Genomic DNA, 23,351 nt, shown 5'->3' with positions numbered 1-23,351 from the left:
TTTGGGCAAGCCAAGTTGCCTTTCCACCTGTCTTGATTGGAGCATTGCGGTCACAGCTGAGACTCACTAAAAGGGTGCACGACACACATAACAAGGCAGCTGCTCGCTATCATTGCTGATCAATTTTGTTTCTCACCATTGGCATAAGCCCAGTTAGTGGTTTACTCACCTCTGCTCCTACCTGGGTGGGGGGGAATTCGTACCTGCAAATCCCATCTCACCCCGTGCTGGGGGTACGTGGGTGTTGGTGGACATGGACGGTGCCCTGGCCGACTTCAAGGGTGTACGCTGCGGGGCTTCCTCTCCTGCTTCTGTGGTGAGTCACGGCTGGAGCTGGTGGAGCAGCAGGACTTCGTGCCGGATCAGTACGACAGGCTGGAGCTCGGGGTGAGTGGTGGGGTGCTGTGGGTGGGGGGAGTGCACAGCTTGGGCTCCCCTGCTCATAGGAGCGTTGCGGAGAGTTCTTTGATGCTAGCAGCCTTAATTAGAGTGATAAGAGGCTGCTTCTTACAGGGAGATTGCCTACCCTTTTCAGGGAGACTTGGGTGAGAATGAGGGATTCTGGTGTAAAAATAACTGAGGGTGAAGTTCTTCGCAGAATCATGCTCACAGGCTGCTCTGCAGCAGTGGTGGTAACGTCCCTGCAGCTCCCTGAGCACTCTGAAGCATTAATGTAGCTCCCTAGCAGGCCAAAAAAATACAGATAAAATATATGGGCCTTACACGGCTAATAAAGCCCCATTTCTACATCATTCCCTCTGCACGCTCTGAGAAGCAAAGTGCACGGTAGGGAAGTGATCTGGAAAAATATGTAAAAGGCTTGAGGTGCACCCTATATCTGTGCAAATTGCTGCTGTTTGTAGCTTCCATTATGTTTGCTAATGACTGAATGAATAGCAGAGTTATTTGCAAGGCAAAATTGTAAATACGGTAAATCCAGACTCGTGCTTCTTTCCTGTTACCACAGGACAACTGGGAATCTGGAAGAAAGCTGGATGGGTGCTGATCCAGGCTGTGCCATATGCTTTCCCTGTGAAGTTCATTGTTAACTTTTAAGATCCTGCACTGAGCATGTAATTTATTTATTTTTTATTTCTAAGAAAGTGACAACTCCCATCCATTTCCTTCCTGTTCCATGGCTAGGTGCTGGCTTCTGCAGCAGTGTGACAAACTGGGGTGCTGGGTCCAGAGTATTTTCACAGGCTCCAAGCAGACTGAGCTCTGATCCATGGCTGCTGATGCTTGAAACTTCTGGAACTAGTAAATACGGGCAGCAGACATTTTCTTTCTTGCTTTATATAAACGGACACAATTTATTGCTTAAGTGAGTAGTGTTTAGGTATCTGTTCCTTTTATGAGTCTCACTTAGGTGTACTGGGACAAGAAAAAAATAGAAGTAATTTAAGGGATCATGATCATGTGAATGTTTCATTCGATTCTATTTCTGACACCTTTATTTCCTAATTTGGTTCACACTCATCCTGTTCGTTCGCAGACTCTACGTGTGTCAATGAAATAACCAGATAAGTGGCTTGAGTCCCACGCAGATCAGCAGGGGCAGAAAGTTCTTATCTTGCTGTTCATTGTTAGTCGGGCTTCATAAGGAAATTGGGTCTATGTATTCATGTCCGTCTCCCTCTTCAGTAACCTCTGGATGTCTGGGCAGTTTTAGGTACATTTGGCGGAACAATAATTTTGCAAAGATCCTACAAGTTTTATGTAAATAACACAGCTGGTTAAAAATACAGACCTTGTTAGTTCTGCACGGGCACCGAGAGCCTGCGGGGCCACGTGTCTGTGCAGGGAAACAGAATCTGGGCTGGGATCAGCCACACACTGAGCTCTTCGTGACAGGTGTCTACTAGGGCTATCCAGGAACATCAGAGGTGTTAAGATACCCCCGTGTCTGGGGGTTGGAAGCACTGTGATAATGATTTATGCAGTGCCCTCTTAGTGTTGTTCGTGCTTTGCCGGTGCTTATCATCTGTCTCTTGAAACCCAATCCATTACTTGCTTAACTGTTTGGTTATTCTTTTGGTTTTATCGTAAATTGATCATTAATTTCACACTGTAAATCCTTAGCCTTTTTATTTAGAAAGCATTTTGTTCAAGACTTTCTTTACCGTACTTGCCTGAACCAAGCACTTAGAGGTGTGTAGCCGTTTCGTTGGCAGGGATTTATCTTACATGTGTCTAGGATGTAAAACCTGTCCCCAGACAGTTTCAAAAAATGATTCAACGTCTCCAGCAGTGGGAAGAATTTCTAGAATTACTGTAAGTGTTGAAAATGGGAAAAGCTTAGGCACAGATACAAGTCTCCTAGCTTTGTGTCCAAGCTGTTATCTCACTAATGGAAGTCACCAGAAGTCACTCACCTGGGCAGCTGTTCCTGAGAGTTTTTGGAACTTACTCTGAAGCCAGAAAATTAGATTAAACAAACCTCCAGGCTGATCTGATGTGGTAGCTCTCCTACTTTACACAGCTGACTTCCCAAGGCAAACTCATGGGGACAGTGGCTTGACTAGGCTTCAGAGAATGGGCAGATGGTTCTTCCAAAAGACAGAGCAAGGGTGGGATGAGAATGAGAAAGAAAATTGTTTTTTTACTTTTGCTGTTTGTTTTTTTTTGTTTATTTTTTGTTTTTGAGAAATGGTTCTCAGAGTCATCAAATCAAATTTCTTTCTTCGCCCAGCAAAGCCAGACTTTTTTTTTTGTGATGTGGAAAGTTGCCAGTTTCTGTTGTCTTGCTCTAGGATAAGATAGCTTTCAGACACAAGCTTTTCAGACACTGATTCTGTAATCAAATCTCCCTGGGAAGAGCTCCAAGGAATTGTTGCTGAGATCAGTGAGGCCTTGTGTGGAAACAAAGACTTGGGTAGGTCTTATTGCCATGTCTTCACCTAGACTCCTTAACCTCTTCTGATTTGCGTGTGAATTCCTGCAGTGCTTCCAACTTTCTGTCTGCTCTTTTACCAGGATTTGTAAATTTTGACAGCTGAGTGAGCACCATCATTTGAGAGATTTCTTTAATGCTGAGTACTCATCGCTGCTTAATTGAAAAGTTTTTTTGTGTGTTCATATTCCACTGGTGATAGAACATCATCAGCTGGACTATAAAAGCAATCTTGTACAATTGCTAAGCAGAGGGTGCCAGCCTGCCTTTGAAGAATACTTACAAGAACTAAGCTTTCTGCACTATTTGGTGGCGTGGGAATGTAAGACTTTAATGCCTGTGGAAAAATGCTAGCTTGACACTGCTGAAGTTCTCCATATGACCCTAGAAAAGGTAAGATTTGTGTGTCTTAGAGTAGAAGAGATACTGGAAGCTTAACCTCTCTGTCTGAGAATGAGACGCAGGCCTGGAGGTGTGCTCAGCCCCGAGTGCTGCCGGGATGGTGGCTGCCGAGGGAGAACTGTCACGGTGCCTCGTGTGCTGGGACCGGCAGAGATGCCACCAAACAGTCACTGGTCTGCAGTTCTTAAAGTTAACTGACCAGAGCTGGACTCAAGCCAGTGGATTTCCTAATAATAAAAGGCACAAGAATGTCTTATCTGTGCATTTAAAAATTGAAAGCAAATGCAGGCAGTAATGCAAAAACGGGGTGCTGGTTGGTCCCACAGCCAGGGTAATAACCAGGTCACCAGCTGGCAGGGAAACCCAGCCCCAGGAAGCAGGGCACTGTGACCAGGGCAGGGGTGCTACTGGGGTGAAACGGTTATAAAATGAAGTGAGCTGCCCTCCTTAGACATCCTGAGTCCTCTCCGTGTGTCTGGAAGCTTGTCCTGCATTCAGCTAATCTCTATAGAGTTGTTCCTGATGTCTGCTATTGATGAAGAGATGCTATAAGACAAGCAGATTTTTTTTTTATGCTTTTAAGCTCACTCCTGTGTGTTTTGGGCTGGGAGCAGAAAGGGAAAAAGAGGAAGTAAAGCTCTGGAACTTGCACAGGCACAGGGTTGTTGTCTTTCAGGGAGCACTGTCGTCAACAACCAAACCCTGTATTTTATGTATTTAGCCACCCTGGCTTTTGGGTTGCCTTTTGCTTGATTGGCTGACAATGAAAGGAGACCAAGCTGGCTTCGATTTCTGGCCCATGTGTGTTAGTGAGTGGGTGAAGGCTGGACTGCAAGTGCTGTAGAGAAATATTTATGAGTTTATACAAAACTGTTTACACAGCATTTAAGTTAATGTTTTATTAAGAGAAGGTTTTACAAGACAGCTGTTCTTGTGAGCCAAGGTGCCATGAGCCTATTTTCAATCTTCACCCTTCTCACCAGTGGTAATGAAAGACAGATAACTTTCCACTTCCCAATTTACAGCATAGCTGCAACCTGTTCTGTGTAGTAAGTTACTAGCCTATGGCATGATGATAGGATGGCACATTCAGTACCAAAGCAATGTAATAAAATTACAAATTGCTTGGGCAGGGAAACATTTTTCTTCTGCAGGAAGAATGAAGTTTATGTGACATTTCAAAGTCATTTGAGTTGACGATGAAGGGGGGAGCTGCAGCAAAACCAGCCAGGAACTGGAGGGGATGTCAGCCCAATAACCCAAACAGAAAAATACAACTGCTAGGAAGGATTATTTGTGCAAGCTGCACTTGGCAACCTGCTGTCCAACAGCCACAACCTGTTTTATTTTAAATATTTGCTTGCAGTTTATGCATGGCCTGTTATAGTGCTGTATCGTCCTCTTTATTAATAACTAAAATCCAGCACTCGTCTGACCAATTTCCCACTCCATTGTTCTCACCATGCTCTTGACCTGCTGAGCAGAAAGTGGAGACCTGGCAAAACAGAGGGAGGCCTCCCCATTAAAAGCTCCCAAATGCTCTGGTATCTTCAGTCCTTAGGGAGAGGAATCCCTACTGCTGTGTGCTTGCTTAGGTTCTGAGCCTCTTCCACCTGCAGAGGTGTGCAGTAATCCTCCAAGAAGACAGTTGCCAGATTGCTTAGCCGTCTGCTGGCTGAGAGAGAGAAGCGAAGCATGCACTCCACCACTGGGAGAGCTGTGGTCTGCTGGCGGGACTGCGGTGTTGTCAGGTACATCAGCGTTGTGACCGCTGACATGACGGTCTCCTCGTTGGAACTGGAGAGGCAATTTATTATGGGCTCTACCCCATTGGCCTCCAGAATATAGTCTTTGTTAGTTTTATCCAGGCACAGGTTACAAAGACCACCTGAAACAGCAAAAGACAGTGTCTGACACAGGCAAGACAAATTCCTTCTGCACACTTAACAGGATGCGCTCTTCTCTCTGCTCCCCTCTGCCTTTTTTTTCCCTGTTTGGGAATTGGGCACTTTATTTGGGAATAAATGGCAACAGCCTTGAATGTATTCTATAGGTTTATATTTATTGATACTAACACAATCTGATCCTGCCCTGTTAGACACTTGCACTGGGTTGTCCTTGGATGGCCATTCAATCTTTCTTCCTTTTTATAAGGCAGTACACAAAGATATTTTTCCTGAACAGTAAGAGACAAATACTCTACATCTCAGGAATTGCAAGATGGTATTAATTATCTTACATAACCTTTTTTTTTCCAACTTAGTGTGGTAATAGAAATTATTTCCTTAAATCCAATTGAGTACAAGTGCTGATCTCTAAGTGCTGACCAATATTTTGCCGATCCATGTTTTCTAATACAAAAATACGTATCCAGGTTTTCTGTAAGATTTAGTTGGAAAACTTTTAGCTGCTTCCTGGGCTGTTTTCTTTATTCTTCCTGGAGATTTTCCACCAGAACACTCCTCCCCCTGTATGTCATTAGAGGGCACTGTACTGCTGTCAGCTAGTATTTTCTTAAGAGTCTTAAAAAAGAAAATCCTTTCCAGAAAGCATCATTTTTTTTAAGCACAGCAGCTACATTAAAATGAAGGAGACATACTGCCCTTAAAGTCATTTCCTCTTACCCCATTCCACTCACTTTCCACCAACCAAGGGCTTGCCAGAATGCAGTACAGCTACTGTCACCTGCCTTCTTGAACCTGGGGTGAGAGTGGATGCTGAATGGCAGTGCTGGGATGGGCACCCCAGCTCCTGTCATCCCTTTCCCCTATGGGTTGTTTTATGAATGTACTCGGGTGCAGTTCTTACCAATAGCAAACTCCACAAGGGTCTCGTTGTCTTCAGTCAGCATATCGAGGAACAGATCCAGGACCTGAAGCTGCCGGAGATACTCGTAGTTTTTGGGGTCGTAGGCAAAGTTTGCAAGGTTGGCCAGCACTTGCTCCTTGGCCTCTGCAAGGGAGAAGCATCGTGTGAAGGAGGGGATGGTGCCAGAGGCACCTGCCACGTGCGACATAAAGACTAGCAAGCAATGGAGCTCAAACTTTTAAACGTGGGGTTACCTGAGCTGTCCGTCACCTGGAACTCGGTGACGAGGGCCTGCAGGTACTCCAGCCTCCCCAGCTCCATCCCACTGCTCCCCAACGAGCTCAGGGGCAGAGAGACCGGTGCTTTGCTCTCCCCTCCCCGGGGGGGAGGCGGGCACCGCGGCGGACCACGCACACACAAGGCCGGGGCCCGACCACACACGGGAAAGAGCCGGGACGACGCCGGGGCAGGGGACGACGCCCCGCCGCGCCCAGCTGAGGCCTACCGGGGGCCTCCGGAGGAGGGGTGGGCGGGAAGGGCGCGGCCGCCATTTTGTGGGCGTCGCTGTCCTCAGGCGGCGGCCGCCATTTTGTGGGCGTCGCTCTCCTCAAGCGGCGGCCGCGGCTCCTCCTCCGCGGCAGGGGGTCGGGGCTGTTGGAGGCGCTGGCTCAGTCCCAGTGTCCGGGCTGGAAACCGATGGAGCCATTACTTGTTATTGATAACTGCAAATAAATAAAGCCTGTTCCTGATAACTGCAAATAAATAAACTCGCGTCTCGGTATTTCACTTTGTGTTTGGTGAAATTTGGGGTTTTTAAGCACTTCCCATGCACGGTAAGGTAAACTACCTGGAAAAAAAAAAAAAAGCAGTGAAGGAGCTACTTAAAACGGTAACAGGTAATCCCTCCCTGGTTGTACAACATCCTGGTCTAAACACAGAGCAATTAGGTGATTCTGAAGAAGGGTAGTTCTAATTAAAGCGCCATTACGTGCACCACAAGCGGACTCAAATGTGGTTCACTTTGTGGAAATCCCTAAGTGAAGGTACATAAATACCATGCACTGGGGGTAGGCTCAGCAGAAATTTGCCCTGATTTTATTGAGGCAATTAAATGACTACTGGTTCTTTTGTAGATAAAGTAGGGAGCAGTCTGAACAGATGTTTTTGGTATTATCTTGAGTACTTGATTTTCACAGAAAGGAAATTGAACGTGGTCTGATCCACCAAATACATGGCATCAGTGACAAGCATGTTGGGCTGATAATCACCCCTACCACACAGCTGGGTGTAGTAAACTGTCTGCCCACGACCACATTACATAGAAGGAGGAGGAAAGAAGCTGCACTGCATGCAGTAATGCTTTTAGCGTTGCAGTGGTGTGGGAAGTCAGGGAATGTGGAAGTCGAGGTATTCATTTCCACCTGGTATAAAAGTTTAGGCTAGGCTAGCAGCTTCAACTTATAATTTAACTCTTATAATTCCTATGCATGGGTGCACATATGTGTACATATATGAAAACAAGCAATGGAGGTGCAACAAACTACTTCCATGTTAGAATGTTAGCATATTAGCACATCTCTTTTAATGTAGGCATTTGTAAGTGTTGACATACTTTAAGCCACATCTGTCATTGCTAATGTGTACTAGCGCGTGACTAATGTGCAAAAGCAGAAGAGAAAGCAAAGGCAGACAAGCTAGCCCAATACAAAGGAAAATGGTTAAGGATACTGGGATTGACTAATAAGGACTGAAAACCAGAGCATTTAAAGAGGAAAAACGCAATAGCGTCTGTACACAAATACTGTATTTGTGGTCAGTCAGTATAATTTTGCAGGCATAAAACCAGTAGAAACTTTGTCCTCCTCTGAACTGGTTGCACAGACAGCAGTGTTTAGAAACAGCTTGTTCCTGTGCTGGCTGGGTTTCAGGTGATGCATCTCTGAAAACTGCACTCTCCAGGTCACGCTATTCAGTGTGTGGCAAGAAGTAACCAGGGGGAGAGGAAAACTTGTGCTCGGCTTTCTGGGAACTGTTTGCTCTGATCCTCCTAGCCTTCGTCTTGTTTTGAGTTTAACTGGTTTAGAGATGTGAGGAACATTTTGCATTTAATTTGATGTGCTGGAGCTGCCTCCTGGAGGAGAGTTTGACAACATTCCCTGGGTTTTGTGGTCCTCAGAGGTTTTCTGTAGGAGTCAGGCTGTGCTAGTACTGCTTATATGACGAGCTTTGTTACAAGCTGCGTGCTTGTCTGTGCGCTGGCTTGCTGCAGGGAGTTTGTCCTGACCATCCAGAAAGATCACTTGGTAGTAGGTATGTAGCCCTCTTACTCAGACTGTCTACTCAGGTGATACTTGCTATATTGTTTAATAGTCTGAATGCACTGACTGCTTGCTGTTAGCCAGAATAGTTAGCACAGAATGGGTTAATACAGCTGGGACAGTCACAGATTCAGGGGCTAGTCTAGTGACCGTGGTGTACTTTGATAGCACACCCACCACAGTTAGAATTTGATCAATTTTCATGTCTAGTAGGTATGTTTCTTTTCTCACAATTACTAACTAGGCCTGTAAACAGCACGCCAAATTCTTCATTTAAGTGATTTTGCACTTCTGAGGTGTTTTAGAGTTTGTAAGGTTACCATGACTCTTTTTTTTTTTTTTTAAATTAAACTTTTCCAAGAATCACATTGGCAGAGTATCTAAGGCTTATAAGGGTCACAATCTTGTAATATTTCAGTGTGAACTTCCTGGTGAATGTTTCATAGCAGTAAGGAAAGGTGCTTGGTGCAAAAAAATGCTTAGCTTGCAAGGTTAATGATACTTTTAGCAACAAAGGGAGCAGGAAGGGATATAAGGGGACTGGGCAAGGTTTATTTATTTCTGGCTAATTTTTCTTGCTCTGCTCCTTCTCATAGGTTTTCAACCAGGCTGAGGTACTAGCATTTGCCTATCATTAAGTCTGGGATTATTTTGTTGTCTGAAGGTTATTTAAAAAAAACCAACCAAACAAAAAAACACCTGCTTCAGGGGGTGGTGGTAATTAGGCTGTGGTTGCCTTGCATAATGGGACAACCTTAAACTAATGAAAGGAATTCTTATTACTTTATTTTTCTTCTGGGCCTCAAGATTCTTAAGGAGTGAGTATTAATGTTCTGAGGGGGAATATTTATTATACTGTAGCATGCTCAGTATGCGTGGCCCCTTCAATTATGCATTACAAAGCTGCTCAAGGCATCTGGGAGTTCAGGTTGAAAAGAGAGGTAGGAGAGGCACGGAACAGGAGAGGAGGAAGCAGGGAGCTATTTTGTCTATTACGGCAGCTCAGTCATCTTGTGGAAGCACAGCCTTAAGTGTTAACCTGTTCTTTGTCCAAGACTTGTTTCTAACCTGTGGGTTGCAGATTGCTACTAAGGAGTACATGTAAAGTAACCATGGGAGATAACCCTGTTTTCAGGCAGATTGAGTTCTGTAAGGCTGTTAGAAAGTTCTTGGTCAACAAGATGAAAAAAGTGAAAATACCAAATTTGCAAACGTTTTGTCTTCCCAGAAACATCTCTTTGCCTCTGCAAATAACTCCCAGTGACCCTAGCAGTGAGTCTGGGAGTATCAAAAAGCCATTCTATAAAGAACTCTGTCCTAAAACTTTCTGAACTTTCTGTCCTAAATTGCCTTGCACTACTGTGTACAACTAGGGAATAGTCAAAACAGATTTCTTTGCCATGGTGCAGGAGGAACTGATCTCTGTGTGGCAGCTCCAGTTGGTGAGTACCTTTATTTACCCTGTATCTTGCAAATATGCATTAGACTATTTATTTACTTACTTATGGGCTGACTAGGGCTAAAGCATTGCAGACAGAGCAGCGCCTCTGCACAGGAGATGCATTCTATTGCTCCTTCAACTAGGCTTTGTTTTCCTGGGATATGTTCTGATCTTGCCTGTTTTGCCCAAGACGTTTGTAGCAGTGGGAGGATTTGGGGCAATATTGTGCTGTATTTCTGGCAGAGTACAAAAAGGGAATGTAAAAGGGTAAACAGAATTTCAGATTTAAGAATTATATAAAGAAAATAATATCAATCTGTTCAGCTGCTTAGCTGTTTCATTTGCAATAGGTAGAAGAGGTTTGAGACTTAATCCTTCTGCATTGGTTTATTTTGATGAGAGGAGGAAAGACCCATCATTTTTCCTAGGAAAGTATTGCAGTTGTTTTGATGAGCTGAGAGGTACCAGTCCCTGTTCACTTTGCAGTTATAGACAATATAAGCATTGCACAAGTTAATAAACACATGATTAGAGATTAGATATGTATGTCTCTTGGCAGTCATCTTTTTTAAGTAATGCAAAGCATACTGACTCAATATTGGGAAGAATGGGTTAAAAGTAGAAGATTGGCAAGGAGGATGGGATCAGAATGGAAGATTGGCGAGGAGGATTGTAAATACACTCAAGTGACCTTGCAGCTGGGAATGTGTAAAGTCTGGGGAGCAGCAATGTAGAAAAACGTATAAATTATGTCTGCTGCTGTTTGTGCTCTGTGTGTTGGACAAGTAACACATTTGTGCATAGATAATATAGGTGTTTGGTGGACTTGGAGGTGCCCTATCAGATGTGCTTGAGCTTCCAGCCTTGGTACAGAGAAGATCAAAGAAGCACAGTGAGAATCGCAGCATGGTGGTAAAAACTGAGCGAACTCTTTATAAAAACAGGTGAAACCAGCAGGCTGGTGGTCTCCTAGCATCGACCCTGTTTAGCAGTTCCTGTGTTCCCTCTTGTGTGGCTGTGCTCGTGTATCTCTGCTTGGTGCTGCTTCGAGGATCCCCTGGGTGGCGAGGTAATGAGAATAAATCTACTTTTTGCATTTTAGCTGCAAGTCTGTGGTTGTTCCTGTTGCCTGCCTGTACTGACTCACACACTCAGTAATCCTAAAGCACTACTGAGATGGATGCTTCTGACATGTGGAAGGAGGAACCGTTCTGAAGGGCTGATGCCTCTTCAACTGTAAATAATAGCCGAGAAACCGTTAGTCTTGGAAAGCCTTGGAATCAATTTTCCAGTGGCTTCATGTGTTGGTTTTATTTATTTACATATTTATTTATTCATTGTGGTTGGTTTGTTTGTTTGTTTTTCTGGGGAGTCCACAGTTCTAATGAAAACTGGTTTTGTTGCTAAGACTTTGATACAACAGTTCTCAAGATTAAGTGTTAAAGTTGAATTGGAAGCTGCTGGTTCAGCTGTTGAGTTGAAAGGTGTTACTTCTTCCATTTCACTGACATTGTATGATTTTATCTTTTGGAGGTTCTATTATGTTGAGTAATCTTCAGCTCCAGTACTTCGTGAGATATCTGTTTAGATCAGGAGAGATACGAAATATAAACAGTTTGAAATTTGAACTGATCCTGAGGGAGTTCAGCAGCTGATGCAACTCTCATGTCAGTGCTTACAAGTGTAACTCCCAGGAGTGTGGCAGGAAAAGCCACTTAGAGTCAAAAGACTACATGGATATGAAAGTTAACACTGGCTTTTCTTAGTATATTTTTCCACATTGGTTTCTTTTTGACATGTAAGTTACACTTGTGCAAACTTCTCTGTGCTGAGAATGCTGGTATACATAAGTCTACAAGTCTAAGACTAAAGATCTAAATGCATTTATACAAGGATTTGGGACTATATAAGGATAAGGATGCATACATTCAATCTCTGGTCTACTAACACCTTCTATGACGTGCTCTCCACCTGTCCCCTTAAAAAAAAAAAAAAAAGTGTCCCAGTTGATGCTGGAAAGAAATGTATTTATACAAGCCATGAATCCCCAGTTGTGATACATCAGGAAGCACTAGAAATACCACTAGTTATGCAAGGCACTCGCTGTAAGGTTTGGGTCTTTGTTTTTGATGCTCTGGAGTTGACCCTCTGAGGCTTTGAAAATGCCTTTGATATGAAGAACTTATATATACCTCATAAGGAGAAAAATATTTGATCTAACTAGAGACTTGCCCGAGTTCTGTGACCCATATGGCAGCCTCCATATAATATTTTGAGATGTGGGAAATAATGACAAACTTCCAATTGAAAGTGTTTGTTTTGTCCCCCCCACAATGTGAGAGGCTACCAGGAAAGTTCATATAAACCTGCACCAAATTTTTACGTTCAGACTAGGCGTGTAATTACTCTGTGAAAGAACTACCATTGTGCATAGCCATCAATCTGTATTTTCCAGTGCTAAAGCCGAAATGTGTACGTGAAATACCGGTGACTTCTGAAAGGCACCGACTTAGACCAATTGAATCAACGTGGCTTTTGCTTCTCAAGCTGGCTGCCATGGCTGTTACCCCACGGCCTGCTTTAGGAAAGCACAGATCTGTGTCTCCTTTGGCTCCTGGGCCGGCGCTGGGCTCAGCCCGAGATCTGCATTACTCGCGTGGAGCCTGACACGGCCTCACCGAGTGGAAGCGTGGGGCAGGAGGACGACGATAGCTATGGGATGCACACACTTGGTTTCTCTGCCATCAGTGCCAGGCCTCGTGTAGCTTTGTACAGGCCACGTGATCGTTTGTATTCCTCTCTTTTTTCCTTTTTTTTTTTCTTTTTTTCATATGCTTGTGACGTACACGACTGCTGGAGTGGATTGACTTTCAGGCTGTGGTTCAGTTGGCGTGTCATTGTATTGATATCTGGAGGGATTACCCAAAGGTACTTTTGTGGTCTCTTTCAAATTTCTTTTTTTTTCCAGAGCGCAGAAGCTGAGCCCCATGAACAATGCAGCTGATATCAGGAGGAAACTGGAGGTGTAGAAGACATAGTGGAAATCATTGGTTATGTCCACCAGGAGACCTGAAATGGAAACCACAGCTTAGTCATAGAAGAGATGCATACCAAAAGACAACTATATGGCATTCACAGAAACATTAGACCTAAATAATTCAGCATACTGCCATATACAAAAGATAAGCATTCATAGATGAGTTAAGTTCTCTTTTCCAGATTCTAGAGCTTGTTTGCACTCACCACTCAGGTGGTGTTTCTGCTTCTATATAAAGTATTTCCCAGTAAACAGAGAAATCAGCAAAGAAACAAAATTGTAACTTTTTCCCAACCTGCTGATTCACTTTGTTTACTCAGCAGAGGACCCCTGTGCCAGTTGCTGGATTTTGGAACGAGTGACCCTGTTGCATTCCAGGTCAAAAAACAGAATAAATAAAGAAATCTCTCACAAAAATGACATGTTGGGGTCTATAAGCTGAAGACTTGTCTCTAAAAGTGTGTAACTGGGGAGAGAAAAAAATCACAGCACAGCAGGCATTACAATAAACATTAAGTACCTCAATGTAAAACATTTAGAAGGGTGATATATCAAGTGAGTAATTTAACACTAATGCTGGATACTGAAAGGTAATATTCAGGTAAAACATATGATGACTCCTTTAAAGGCTGCTTATTTATATGGAAGTAATTATTTAATAGATTTTAGGTCTCTAGAAATTGAGCTTCTCTTTACTGTACTTTGTTTTTGCCTATCTGCCTCTTCACAGATGTCCAAGAAAAGATCTGTTTTGCACTTTGAGAAAAGTGGCTGACATGCTTTCCCTGGAAATACTATTAAGTATGGTGCATATTATTCCGTTCTTAGAACAGATAGATATTTTCCTGCTGGATGAGACACAATTCATTGTTTGGAGGAAAGAACTAAAGCCTGAATAGAGGATTCATGCTCAGGTTCACATTTGTTTGTCAGTCTTTTGAATGTGCTGCTGCACAGCAGGAGCAGGTGTGTCTCGGACAGGTCAATTAGTGGTGTTTGGAGTGAACTGTGAAATCGGTGAATAATTTATTGGATTGGGGGCCACAACTAGTTCCCTTCCTTGTCTCCAGAGAAAAATGAATATGCTCCAGAACACAGAAAGAAAAGTGAGTAGAAGAGCCTTTTACTATAAGCTTCTTCAATTATATTGAGCTGGTAATACTTCTGATCAGAGTAAATGTGTTTAATGGGATGTTTGCAATTTCTTGAGACTTCATAGATAAATGAATGCAGACTAGCAAAGCAGTGAAAGAATTCTAAAACAACAAGATCATACCACTGTAATTCCTCTCTGTGTTCTGCCACTCAGGGAAAAAGTTCTCATCATTCTCATGCCTATCAAAGCTGCCTGCCAAATGGGAAACTTTTTCACTGTCTGCAGTTGCTTAAGTGACACTTGGGCTGCTACAGAAATGACCCTTGTTCAGCAGTGAGATGGGGCTGATCATTCCTTTCTGACTCTCCCTTTTATATTGCTCCCTTTACATAACTCACCTGCCTGTGTGGACTTAGAAACTCCCTCATTCCTCTTCTTTATGCTCCCAAACACTCGTCACCAGTGTCTAAAAAAGCTGTTTTTGCTCCAGCTTGCTTTAATAGCTTTTCTCACCTGTGAGAGGGGGTCCAATGAGGAGAGTGATACTCTCCAGGACTGTGAAGAGCCCTAGAGCGCTTGAGAACCTGTCCATTTCCACCACATCCATCAGCACCTGGAAGGTGAGTGCCCCAATGCCACTCATGGCGATGCTGAGGATGACGCAGTAGACAATGAGCACGCTGAACTCAGCTGAAATGATGCAAATGAAATTGCTCAGCCCGCAGAGGAGCACAGCCAGGCTGAACAGGTAGATGCGTCTTCCCGTGAAGATTCTGTGTCCCGAAAGCAGTCCTGTCAAAGGGCGTATGAAGATGTTGATGAACCCAATAATGGAGATGAGGAGGGCTGCCTTGCGTTCCTCCACCCCGTTCTGGATGGCATAAGGTACAAGGTAGACGTGGGGTAACACAAACCCCATCATCATCCAGGTCACTCCGATAGTGTAAATCTGGTAACCTTTGTTTTGACAGAAGATATCAAAAGCCAGGTACTTCTGCAGCATCTGGAAGCATGCAGTCTTTCTGTTTTGCTGCTGGTACTTTAGGTGGGGAGAAGATGCTCCATTGGACAGCTGCGCCTCTTCTGCTCTTCTCCCTGAATCGTCTCCAGGCCTGGGTAACTGTACTAGTGATCCTGAAGCAAGCTGCACTGGTCTCATAATGGCTCCGCAGACGCAACAGTTTAATAGTATTCCTCCAAAGATAAGAAAAGTGTTTCTCCAGCCCATCTCATCCAGCATGTATTGAGAAAGCAGCGGCCACAGCGTGAAACCAAGAGAGACACCAGTGGATGCCATGGCGTTAGCCAACGCTTGCCACCGCACAAAGTAGTGGCCCAGTGCAGTCACTCCTGCCTGGAAGCTGAAACATGATCCCAGACCTAAAGGTATGAAGGAAAGAGAAAAACAACAGCACGTGATCCCTCTGCGGTGTCTTGCAGGGTGAAAAGAGCCCAGCTCCATGGGTGCTCACAGATGACTTCATCTACCACTAGGCATATCCTCACCTGCCAGGCTGCACAACCTCCAGTGATTAATACTCAGTAACCCCACACTAGAGATAAAGAAGGGTATTGTGTATAAACTTAACTCCTTGTGTTCTCAGGAATACTAAATACACTGATCTAAGGTGATTGTCTGGGCTGCACTGCAATGCTTATGATCGTTATGGAATAGTTCATTAGAAAAAATATTTTTTTACTGCATACAGCAGGCAGTGCTGCCTTCCTGACGCTTTCTTCAGGGCCCAAGGAGTTAATTCTTTTTTTTCTCCCTGCAGCAAACACAGCTTAGCTTACAAGAGCCAAAAGGCTTGGTCCCAAAGTGACCCGGCTGCAAAATTTCATTTCTCTGTGTTAGAAGAAAATATGGGTTGAAAAACAGTTACATAGGAGAAATATTTGGAAAGGAAAAGTTCCCATCTGTTACTTCTGTTCAAAACCAACACATTCTTTTGTTAGAAAAAGATGACTCCATATTTCCCCAGATAGGGAGCGGTGAAACCTAAGCCCAAGGAACTTATGAAGGATGTTGTCCCAACACATTGCATTTCAAGATGGAAAAACTCCCCTCTTCAAAGACAAAAGGCTGTGAAGCTCCTAAAGAGAACAGACATGTTGGCTCTCCACTTCGCCCCTTAGAGACCTGTAACCTTTTCCAGAGAGAAGCACTTTTCAGTGAGCTCGGCTGGGCGAGGTGTGTTAAAGGGGTGTGAAGGGCAAGCCTATCCAGCATGCAATTCCTGCTGAGCTGTGGGGCTTTTGATTTATCCTGTTTCACAGCTGAGTGAAAAACGTGAGCACTTAGTCTGGACTCTCACCACTTCCCGGCTCTGAAATAAAGGGTAGCAGCTGTGTTTTCCTGCTATTCCTTGGTACTTACCAGTGATGAGGCCAGCTGTTATGTAAAGCTGGCCGAGGGACTTGCAGAAGGAGCTGGACACCATGCCCACGCTGCTCAGCAGGCCTCCCAGCATCACAGCAAACCTGTAGCCAAATCGCTTCACCAAGATGCTGCAGAGGGGTCCTGGGAGCAGTCAGAGAAGCAAAAAGAAGACAGTTAGAGGGGGAGGAATTATTTCATAGCTGCTAGACTGCTGCAGTTATCGAACGGTTTAGTCTAGAGTCCCTGAGGATCGTCCCAGCAGCATAATGCAGTGGGGGAGCCAGAAGCAGAAAACACATTCCCTGATCCTCCAAGGTGCTTGGTCAGCTTGGCACATGAAGGGAATGCTCCTGTGCTTGGATTTTGGTCACGAAGTAGGATTCCTAAGCTTCCCTGTGATGGATTTTAGGTAAAACTCTCAGAAATGGAATGGAAAAAGGACCTTCAAGTATAATTCTGTTCTCTTATGATATCAGTTCTGGGAACGATTTGAAAAGAGAGAGGACTTGGATTTCTATGCCCCTGAGTAGGAGAGGCTGAGTGGGTGGTATTTTCTGCTTGCATGTTTCCACTCTCGTTTTGCTGTGTTTTTCAAATATTCTGCCACAAAATCTTGCCAATTGCCATTGGTGTCCTGCTACATAGGTGAAATTCCCTGCAACAGAAGGCAGATTGACTCTGAAAATGATCAAGAATGGGAGAAAGAAGATTGTCCTTGAAGAAACTCATTTGAAAGCAGCTGGGAGCATGTTCATGTCTGCATCGGAATCAGTCTAAGCTTCAGGCTGTGGCATCCAAGCTCCAGCTTGTGGAGTCTTGCAGCTGTCCTGCAAGTCATCTCCCCATGAAAATAAGATGTTTTTGCCAGTGCGGCTCTTTGCACATGCCTGTCCTGGCATACCTGGCCAGGGTGGGTAGGCATGACTGTGTCCACTTCCAAGAGGACGAAGCCTAGGAGCAGAACATGCACAAACAACGCAGAGGCAAGGGCAAGACCTGGGTGCTCCTGGTGGGCCTGGGTCTGCTCTTCTGGAGCAGAAACCCGGGTCTTACTGTGTGCATACATTGCTGGCAGGCTTTTCTAAGCAGGACTTAAGTTATTTCATCAGAGAAAGCAATGAACAAATAGGCACGGAGATATGTGTTTAAGGTCAGTTAATTCTGTAATTTTCATAGGCTTTTGGTGAGTTCCATGATATTGGGATAAATGACCAGTTTGATAATGTCATGGGTTTAGTGTGCTTCATTTTGGGGTAGGAGGAGATTAGTTCAGACCTGCAGACCTGTCAATGGAAAACATGCTTCTCTGTTAGAGGAGGTTCTGAAGGTAGAGTTGCTTCTTTTTGTGTTCCCATAAGGATCCTCATGATTTTCCAGATTTTATTTTTTTCCCCCTCTTCCTAACACGTCAGGTTATGTAAGCAAATTCAGAATGACTGCAAGCCTCAGGATTAGGAATCAATCTGTGGGGAAAATAACCTGTGGCATATTTGTGACCTAAAACAACACCTGGTTGGAAATAAAATCCACATAGTCAAGCAAGTAGAGGAACGTTATTAAAATTAGGACTGCAGCTGTCTGTATTTTGATCTGCTTGGGAGATTTTCACCTTGGAATTCAACTGGCCTTTGAAGAAGTATTCACCAGGCTCAGCAAACCGGTGACTGCATTATTTTTCCTCCCGCTGAGGAGATTAAGGATGGTACTGCTGTTTAACCAATCTGAGTAGCCAGAAATCATAAATCAAACATGCCAAAATCATGGGATTGGCTCAGAAAATCCTGTTTTTCATTACTTATTCCTGCTAACTTGCTTTCTAGGTTTCAAATATTATTGCTCACTTGCTTGGGGCTTTTGTGCTTTTCTTTGCAAAGATATTTCCAACAAAACTGCTGCATTTGTACTAGTGCAAGTCCAGAGAGTTATGTTTGCATGAATATCTAGAAGGAGGAGCCTATAAGGGCTTGAACTCTTGTATTTCCTGCTTTGGAGTCAGCCATAGGATCCTGAGGTGTCCCAAATGATTCTTATAACAAAATAATTAGTAATGGCTTTTAACTAGGAACATTGTATGGGTAATGAGATATGTTTGCCTTACTAAGTTAAGTGCTGTTCTTCACACTGTGCCCTTCCCTGTTTCCTTGCACATCTCTGCTGAGCTGAGGTTAGCTCTCCTGCATGGAGCTTCTCACTCAGCTGATGACTCTGAGAATGGAGCACTCTGTCCGTTTCTCTTGCTGTTTACTATTTTTGCAACAAATATTTATTTTTCCCTTCAGGTCCTCTGAATTAAGAGTAAAGGAGAAGAAAAGTGAGAAGAATCTTTAAGAGATCCTGATTACACAGCAGAAAACAGTTTTGGAAAGGGTTTAGATGCCAAGGTGATGGATGCAACCTGAGAACCTGAATCAAACAAAGCCTGGACCACTGCAAAGAAGGTCAGAAGTTGCAGCAAAAATCATTGGCCTGAGAGGGAGTCCTTTATCTCTAATTTTTCATTGTTTTTTTTCTTCTTACAGTTGTGTTAGTCCCAATTTAAGCTATTGTGGGGTGAGAACAAATTCTCCTCTGCTGTAAGAGCCTGCAATAGGAGATGCAACTGGCAAGTGAAGTAACAATGCTCCTGTAATCCACTGGTTATGCTCTTACAAATTCTATTAGTGAATATAATCACCACAAGGCTATTCATTCCTCGTGTCATTTATAACTTTTAATCTATTTATTGGCTGTCTTTGTATTACCTTTCACTGTGGTCCCAGCCTCCTACAAAACAATTACTTTATTACAGAAAATAGGAGACTTGATATTTTCTTGCAGATGCAGCCAGGCTTGTCCTTCCCCGTCTCGTTGGGACCGAGCTGCTTTTCAGACCATTTCCCAGAGCCACCAGCTCCTGTTCAGCTCCTTCCAGCTAACAGCAGCTGGGCCACAGGGGTTGGAAGCCAGCACAGGGAATGCCCAGCAGCTTCCGAATTCAAGGACCCAAGACACTGCTCTATTTCTGCCAAACTGCGGTGACAATTCCTCCCGCAGCTGCTTCCCCTGAGGTCTCTTTCTGTCTGTGCCTTGCCATTCTGGACCAGCTGCTTCTGCTAAGGTGCAAACTCTTTCCCCTTGTCATGCTGTCAGCCAAGTCTTACCCAGGAGACACTGAACCCATCATAGCTGTCACATCAGCATGACTCTGCTTTTATTTTTTATGTTTCCACCCCCATACTGTAGTGTCACCTTTAATCAGTATTGGAAAGGGGCAGGAATGAACTAAGGGAGCAGCTCATCTACCTGAGCAGCGGTAGATACTTCTTTGCTCCCCGCTGCTAGGTGGGGTTCAAGTAATCTGTTTATCACACAAGCATGGAAGCTGCGTGTGGAGGGGTCAGCAGCAAGACAGGACCGCTCGTTGGGAGGTCCTCGAGCTGCTGGGTGTGTTTTTCTCCTCTATGCAGAGCTATCAGTCTGGATGTGGCTCTGGGTACCCTGTCCCGTGCAGCCCCCACAGTTTCTTTGGGGAAAGAACAGTGCTTAGTTTTCCAGGGGTGATTTGGTGCCCTGTCAGCAATGTACCACCCTTCTCCGTCCCCCTTCACCTGGAGACCTGCCTGACCTGCATCCTGCACTAAACCAGCTGCCCTCACCTTGATACCTGCTGGGGCGTGCGCTCCACGCCACCGCCCAGGGGTTGCTTTAACCCTGTGCCAGCAGCCTGGAGGGGCTCAAATTGGGCAGCTTTTCAGCCCCGAAGAACACAATGGTCATGTGAAAGGAGAGAGGATGGAAGGAGGAGCCCAAGCTCACCTTCACCTTTGGAGAAAGGTCTTGGTTATCTCTTAGAATGGCAAAGGGGAGCGTGGCGTCTGCAGACACTTGGCTTTGGACTCTGTGGGCATGGATCAAAGCAGTTGGGAGATGCCTGTGTGCTGCCAACCAGCCATACCTCCCAGTCCCTTCCACCTTCCTCCTCAGGGAAATGCTAAAAGCGCCCTCATAACGGCCCCTCGTCAGCACCGGTACCTCAAGAGACAGCAGCGGACATTTGCCGTGGCCTTTACTCACCGCCTCCGTGCAGCACGGCCACCATGATGGACGGGAACCACGACGTCTCGCTGTTGGAGGCCTGGAACTCGTGCTGGAGGTCCGTGAAGAAGACGCCGATGCATGAGGGGAAGCCCAGCGTCAGCCCCTGCAGCAGCACTGCGGCGAGCAGCACCATCCATGCCCAGCCCCGGTCCTGGGGCTTGGCAGCTCCCCATGCTCCTCCTTGGGACATGATGGCTGCTTTCTCCTCCCAGGCCGGCCCGCTGGGGAAGCGACTGCAGCTACCATGCAACCCTCGGCCCAGGGAACGGACCTACAGAGAGATGGGCTAGTGGTAGTCCCTGGGCTCAGAGACACCAGCGTGTCCCAAACCTCTTGCAGCTGACACTCTGGACTTCTTGCTCTGCATTTCTTCCAGCACCTCCCTTCCTTCTCGCTACAGGATCCTGGCAACAGATTACTTGAGAAACGCCTGCCTTCCCCTTTTATATTGCACAAGACTGCGAGCACAGCCAGGTACAGAATGGGACCACACCTCCTCTGAGGTATGAATTGGCCTTACCTAGTTCCCGCCCTTATTTTCCCTTTCACCTGCTTTCATCATATGGAGTCCCCTTGCTGGCAATTGCTAAGGTCACCAAGTCCTCACACTGAGAGGAGAACGAAAAACTCTGCAAATGCCAAGAAAAATAGAAACGCATAAAGCTCGCATGGTGCAGCAGGGCTCGGTGTGAACCTGATATGACAACTGCTCCTGTGTATAGTTCAAAGTGCTAGTGCTGAAAAAACATTTCAGAAGCCCTAAATTAATTAGGATCCAGCGATCTCAGATATGCTTTTGCTTTACCTTGTGGTAGAGCTGCTTCTGAGAGATCCCAGGTTTGATTTCTTTGATACCAGCAGCATGAAATATATAGCAATAGCACTCCCCATCCTCTCCACATGAATAAACACACATAAAAAAAAATCTTTGGCAACTGGATGAGCTCAAGAAAAGTGCCCTTAAGGTCACTGCACAGTGCAATATTTATTTAGTACTCAAATAATGCCTTTCCCCTAAAACAATAGCCACAACTGAATGTTGCGTGCAGCCTTAAAAATGAATAATAGTTTGTCCTTGCTCGTTATTTCAAATTTGCCATGGCGGCAGGCTTACGAGAGTAAGTTTCATACCTCGGGCTGAAGCGAAGGGCCGGCAGCGTGCGGTTGTGTGCGCAGCGCGGGCGGATCATCCCCTGCGTGCGCAGCCCGGCCAGCTCGTTGCCCACGGTTAGATACTTCTGCTTCAGTAGCGACTAAAAAGCTTTGATGAAGTCTTTTGCAATATTAACCCGGGCATCACTTCTGTAAACAGGGCTCTTTTGCCGGCTGGCTCACAGCCAGAAAAAAAAAAAAGGGGGGGGGGGCTGCAAGCTGAGGGGGCCCGTGGGAAGGGGCTCTAACATGCAAATCACGGTGGTGGTGCTCAGCACACTTTAATCCTTTGTCCACTTTAGCTGGGTGCAGATAATGCGACTAATTCAAGTGCTTGTCTCTCTGGTGTGAATTAGCTGGATGACAGCCTAAAACCTCTCCCCGGCAACAGCAAACCTGAAAAAAAGGCAGAAGCACAGCTCCTCTCTGTTCCCAGCTGCCCTGTCCAACACTTGAGCTTGTCCAGCAGAAGATTTCTGGAGCCCTGGCTCCCCTTGTGTGTCCTTGTGCTCACCGGGGGGGCTGTCCCAGGGGGCCACATGCTTGCTGTGGCTTTCATCCAGCTATGGGACACCTTCTCCCCTCAGCAGCCCGACCTGCAGGATCTCCTGGGCTTTTTGCTGCAAGAGCCCCGGAGATGCGCTGCCAAGGGCCACGTGGCCTCCTCACCGCCTTCTGCCTGCACACAAGTGAAGGAACGGGTTTGTTCCAGCCTAGCTCGGCCCGGCTGTGCCCATGAACAGCAGCAGCAGCTCCGCAAAACCGCCTTTTAACCCTTCCCAGGGTAGCTGGACGGGACAGGCAGGGCAAACGCATTGTGCTGCTGCTCACTTTGGTGCCGCCTTCTCAGCCGGCTCCCGGTGTCGAGCAGCGATCACGTTGAAGATCAGGGCCAACAAAAATGCAGTCAGATCCTCACAAGCACGTGCTCGTCTCGTGCTAATCGTGTCGGGATTTGGATTGAAGTTTGCAGCAAAAGACACACCTGGGTGCCTACTGCAAACAGCGCACGGGGTAGGGAGCAGGCAAACTGGTGCAAAGGTGCTTCCTGTCCCAGTGTGTGAAGGGGAACAGGAGGAAAGTTTCCTGCTCATGGCACGTTAGGTCTCTGCGTCCTGCTGTGGGGCTTATGGCATCAGCCCCATCGTGGGGACAGGTGGGTGGCCCGAGCAGGACAAGGGGGAGCAAAGCACATGGCTGGTTTCAGTCTCCGGTCGCTCTCTGCCAGTTGTTCTCTTATTCAGGTCTGAATTTTGTTTCTTCTTCCAGTGACCCCCAAGACACCGGGGTTCAAGCTTGGGTTTCCCAAGCTGTGACACAGCAGTCCCAGCAGCTGTTGGTTGTGGCATTGCACCAGGAGTGCTCGCACAGTGCTTGTCCCCCACCTTCCACGCCTCAGTTTCCCTCAGCCGTGGTGGGGGACCAGCAGTTGCTGGGATGAGGCCGCACAACAGGGCTGCTGGCAGCAATTTATGCTGAGAAACCCAGGGCACGAGGCATTCACCTCCTAGGAAGAGGTTTATACTTAGTCTGCAGATGACGATGATATCTCTACATCAGGCTCGGCAAGAGCTGGTGGCTGGTGGTACCTCCGTGGGGAGCAGAGCAGCACCCTTTTTGCCTAAAACCGCTCAGGATGGAGACACAGCAGCAGGGTGCCGTGGGGAAATCAGGACTCTGGCTGCTGGGGGAGGCTCAAAGCCCAGGGGATGCCTGCGGCTCAGGGGCAAGGAGGGGAACTGGA

General features: G+C 45.8%; 2 protein-coding genes and 1 long non-coding RNA gene across 5 annotated transcripts; 1 reads left to right on the top strand and 2 right to left on the bottom strand.

The window, feature by feature from the left end:
• Positions 1-4,179: 4,179 nt before the first annotated feature.
• Positions 4,180-7,200, bottom strand: ARMC7 (armadillo repeat containing 7). The gene is made up of 3 exons (XM_080560785.1): positions 6,358-7,200; positions 6,104-6,247; positions 4,180-5,183 (listed from the first exon to the last, which is right to left on the bottom strand). The coding sequence occupies exons 1-3, from the start codon at positions 6,422-6,424 to the stop codon at positions 4,846-4,848; spliced, it is 549 nt and encodes a 182-aa protein (XP_080416911.1). The 5' UTR covers positions 6,425-7,200; the 3' UTR covers positions 4,180-4,845.
• Positions 7,201-7,521: 321 nt separating this feature from the next.
• On the top strand, positions 7,522-14,502 carry LOC308179936. 3 transcript variants are annotated; one of them, XR_013940684.1, is made up of 4 exons: positions 7,522-8,413; positions 9,650-9,863; positions 10,807-10,931; positions 12,831-13,319. It is a non-coding gene; the product is annotated as an uncharacterized lncRNA (long non-coding RNA). The 3 variants fall into 3 exon arrangements; XR_013940683.1 differs by lacking the exons at positions 7,522-8,413; positions 9,650-9,863 and adding an exon at positions 14,209-14,502 and having other exon boundaries at positions 9,880-10,931; positions 12,831-14,005; XR_013940685.1 differs by lacking the exons at positions 7,522-8,413; positions 9,650-9,863 and having other exon boundaries at positions 9,872-10,931.
• On the bottom strand, positions 11,125-21,779 carry SLC16A5 (solute carrier family 16 member 5). Its single transcript, XM_080560765.1, has 4 exons — positions 20,432-21,779; positions 16,376-16,519; positions 14,509-15,375; positions 11,125-12,931 (listed from the first exon to the last, which is right to left on the bottom strand). The coding sequence occupies exons 1-4, from the start codon at positions 20,643-20,645 to the stop codon at positions 12,690-12,692; spliced, it is 1,467 nt and encodes a 488-aa protein (XP_080416891.1). The 5' UTR covers positions 20,646-21,779; the 3' UTR covers positions 11,125-12,689.
• Positions 21,780-23,351: the final 1,572 nt, after the last annotated feature.

The sequence above is a fragment of the Anser brachyrhynchus genome (assembly GCF_964034855.1).
Source record: "Anser brachyrhynchus genome assembly, chromosome: 18".
NCBI lineage: Eukaryota > Metazoa > Chordata > Aves > Anseriformes > Anatidae > Anser > Anser brachyrhynchus.
This window is presented reverse-complemented; position numbering and strand designations above follow the sequence as displayed.

Bases quoted from the DNA above. Each gene is read 5' to 3' on its own strand.
- ARMC7 (XM_080560785.1), bottom strand. From the start codon at position 6,424: ATGGAGCTGGGGAGGCTGGAGTACCTGCAGGCCCTCGTCACCGAGTTC. The intron at 6,248-6,357 runs GTAACCCCACGT...TCTCCCTTGCAG, and splicing joins CCAGGTGACGGACAGCTCAG to AGGCCAAGGAGCAAGTGCTG. The intron at 5,184-6,103 runs GTAAGAACTGCA...TTGCTGTTTCAG, and splicing joins CCTTGTGGAGTTTGCTATTG to GTGGTCTTTGTAACCTGTGC.
- SLC16A5 (XM_080560765.1), bottom strand. From the start codon at position 20,645: ATGTCCCAAGGAGGAGCATGGGGAGCTGCCAAGCCCCAGGACCGGGGC. The intron at 15,376-16,375 runs GTAAGTACCAAG...TCATACCTTTAG, and splicing joins AACAGCTGGCCTCATCACTG to GTCTGGGATCATGTTTCAGC. The intron at 12,932-14,508 runs GTGAGAAAAGCT...TTTCCATTTCAG, and splicing joins CATTGGACCCCCTCTCACAG to GTCTCCTGGTGGACATAACC.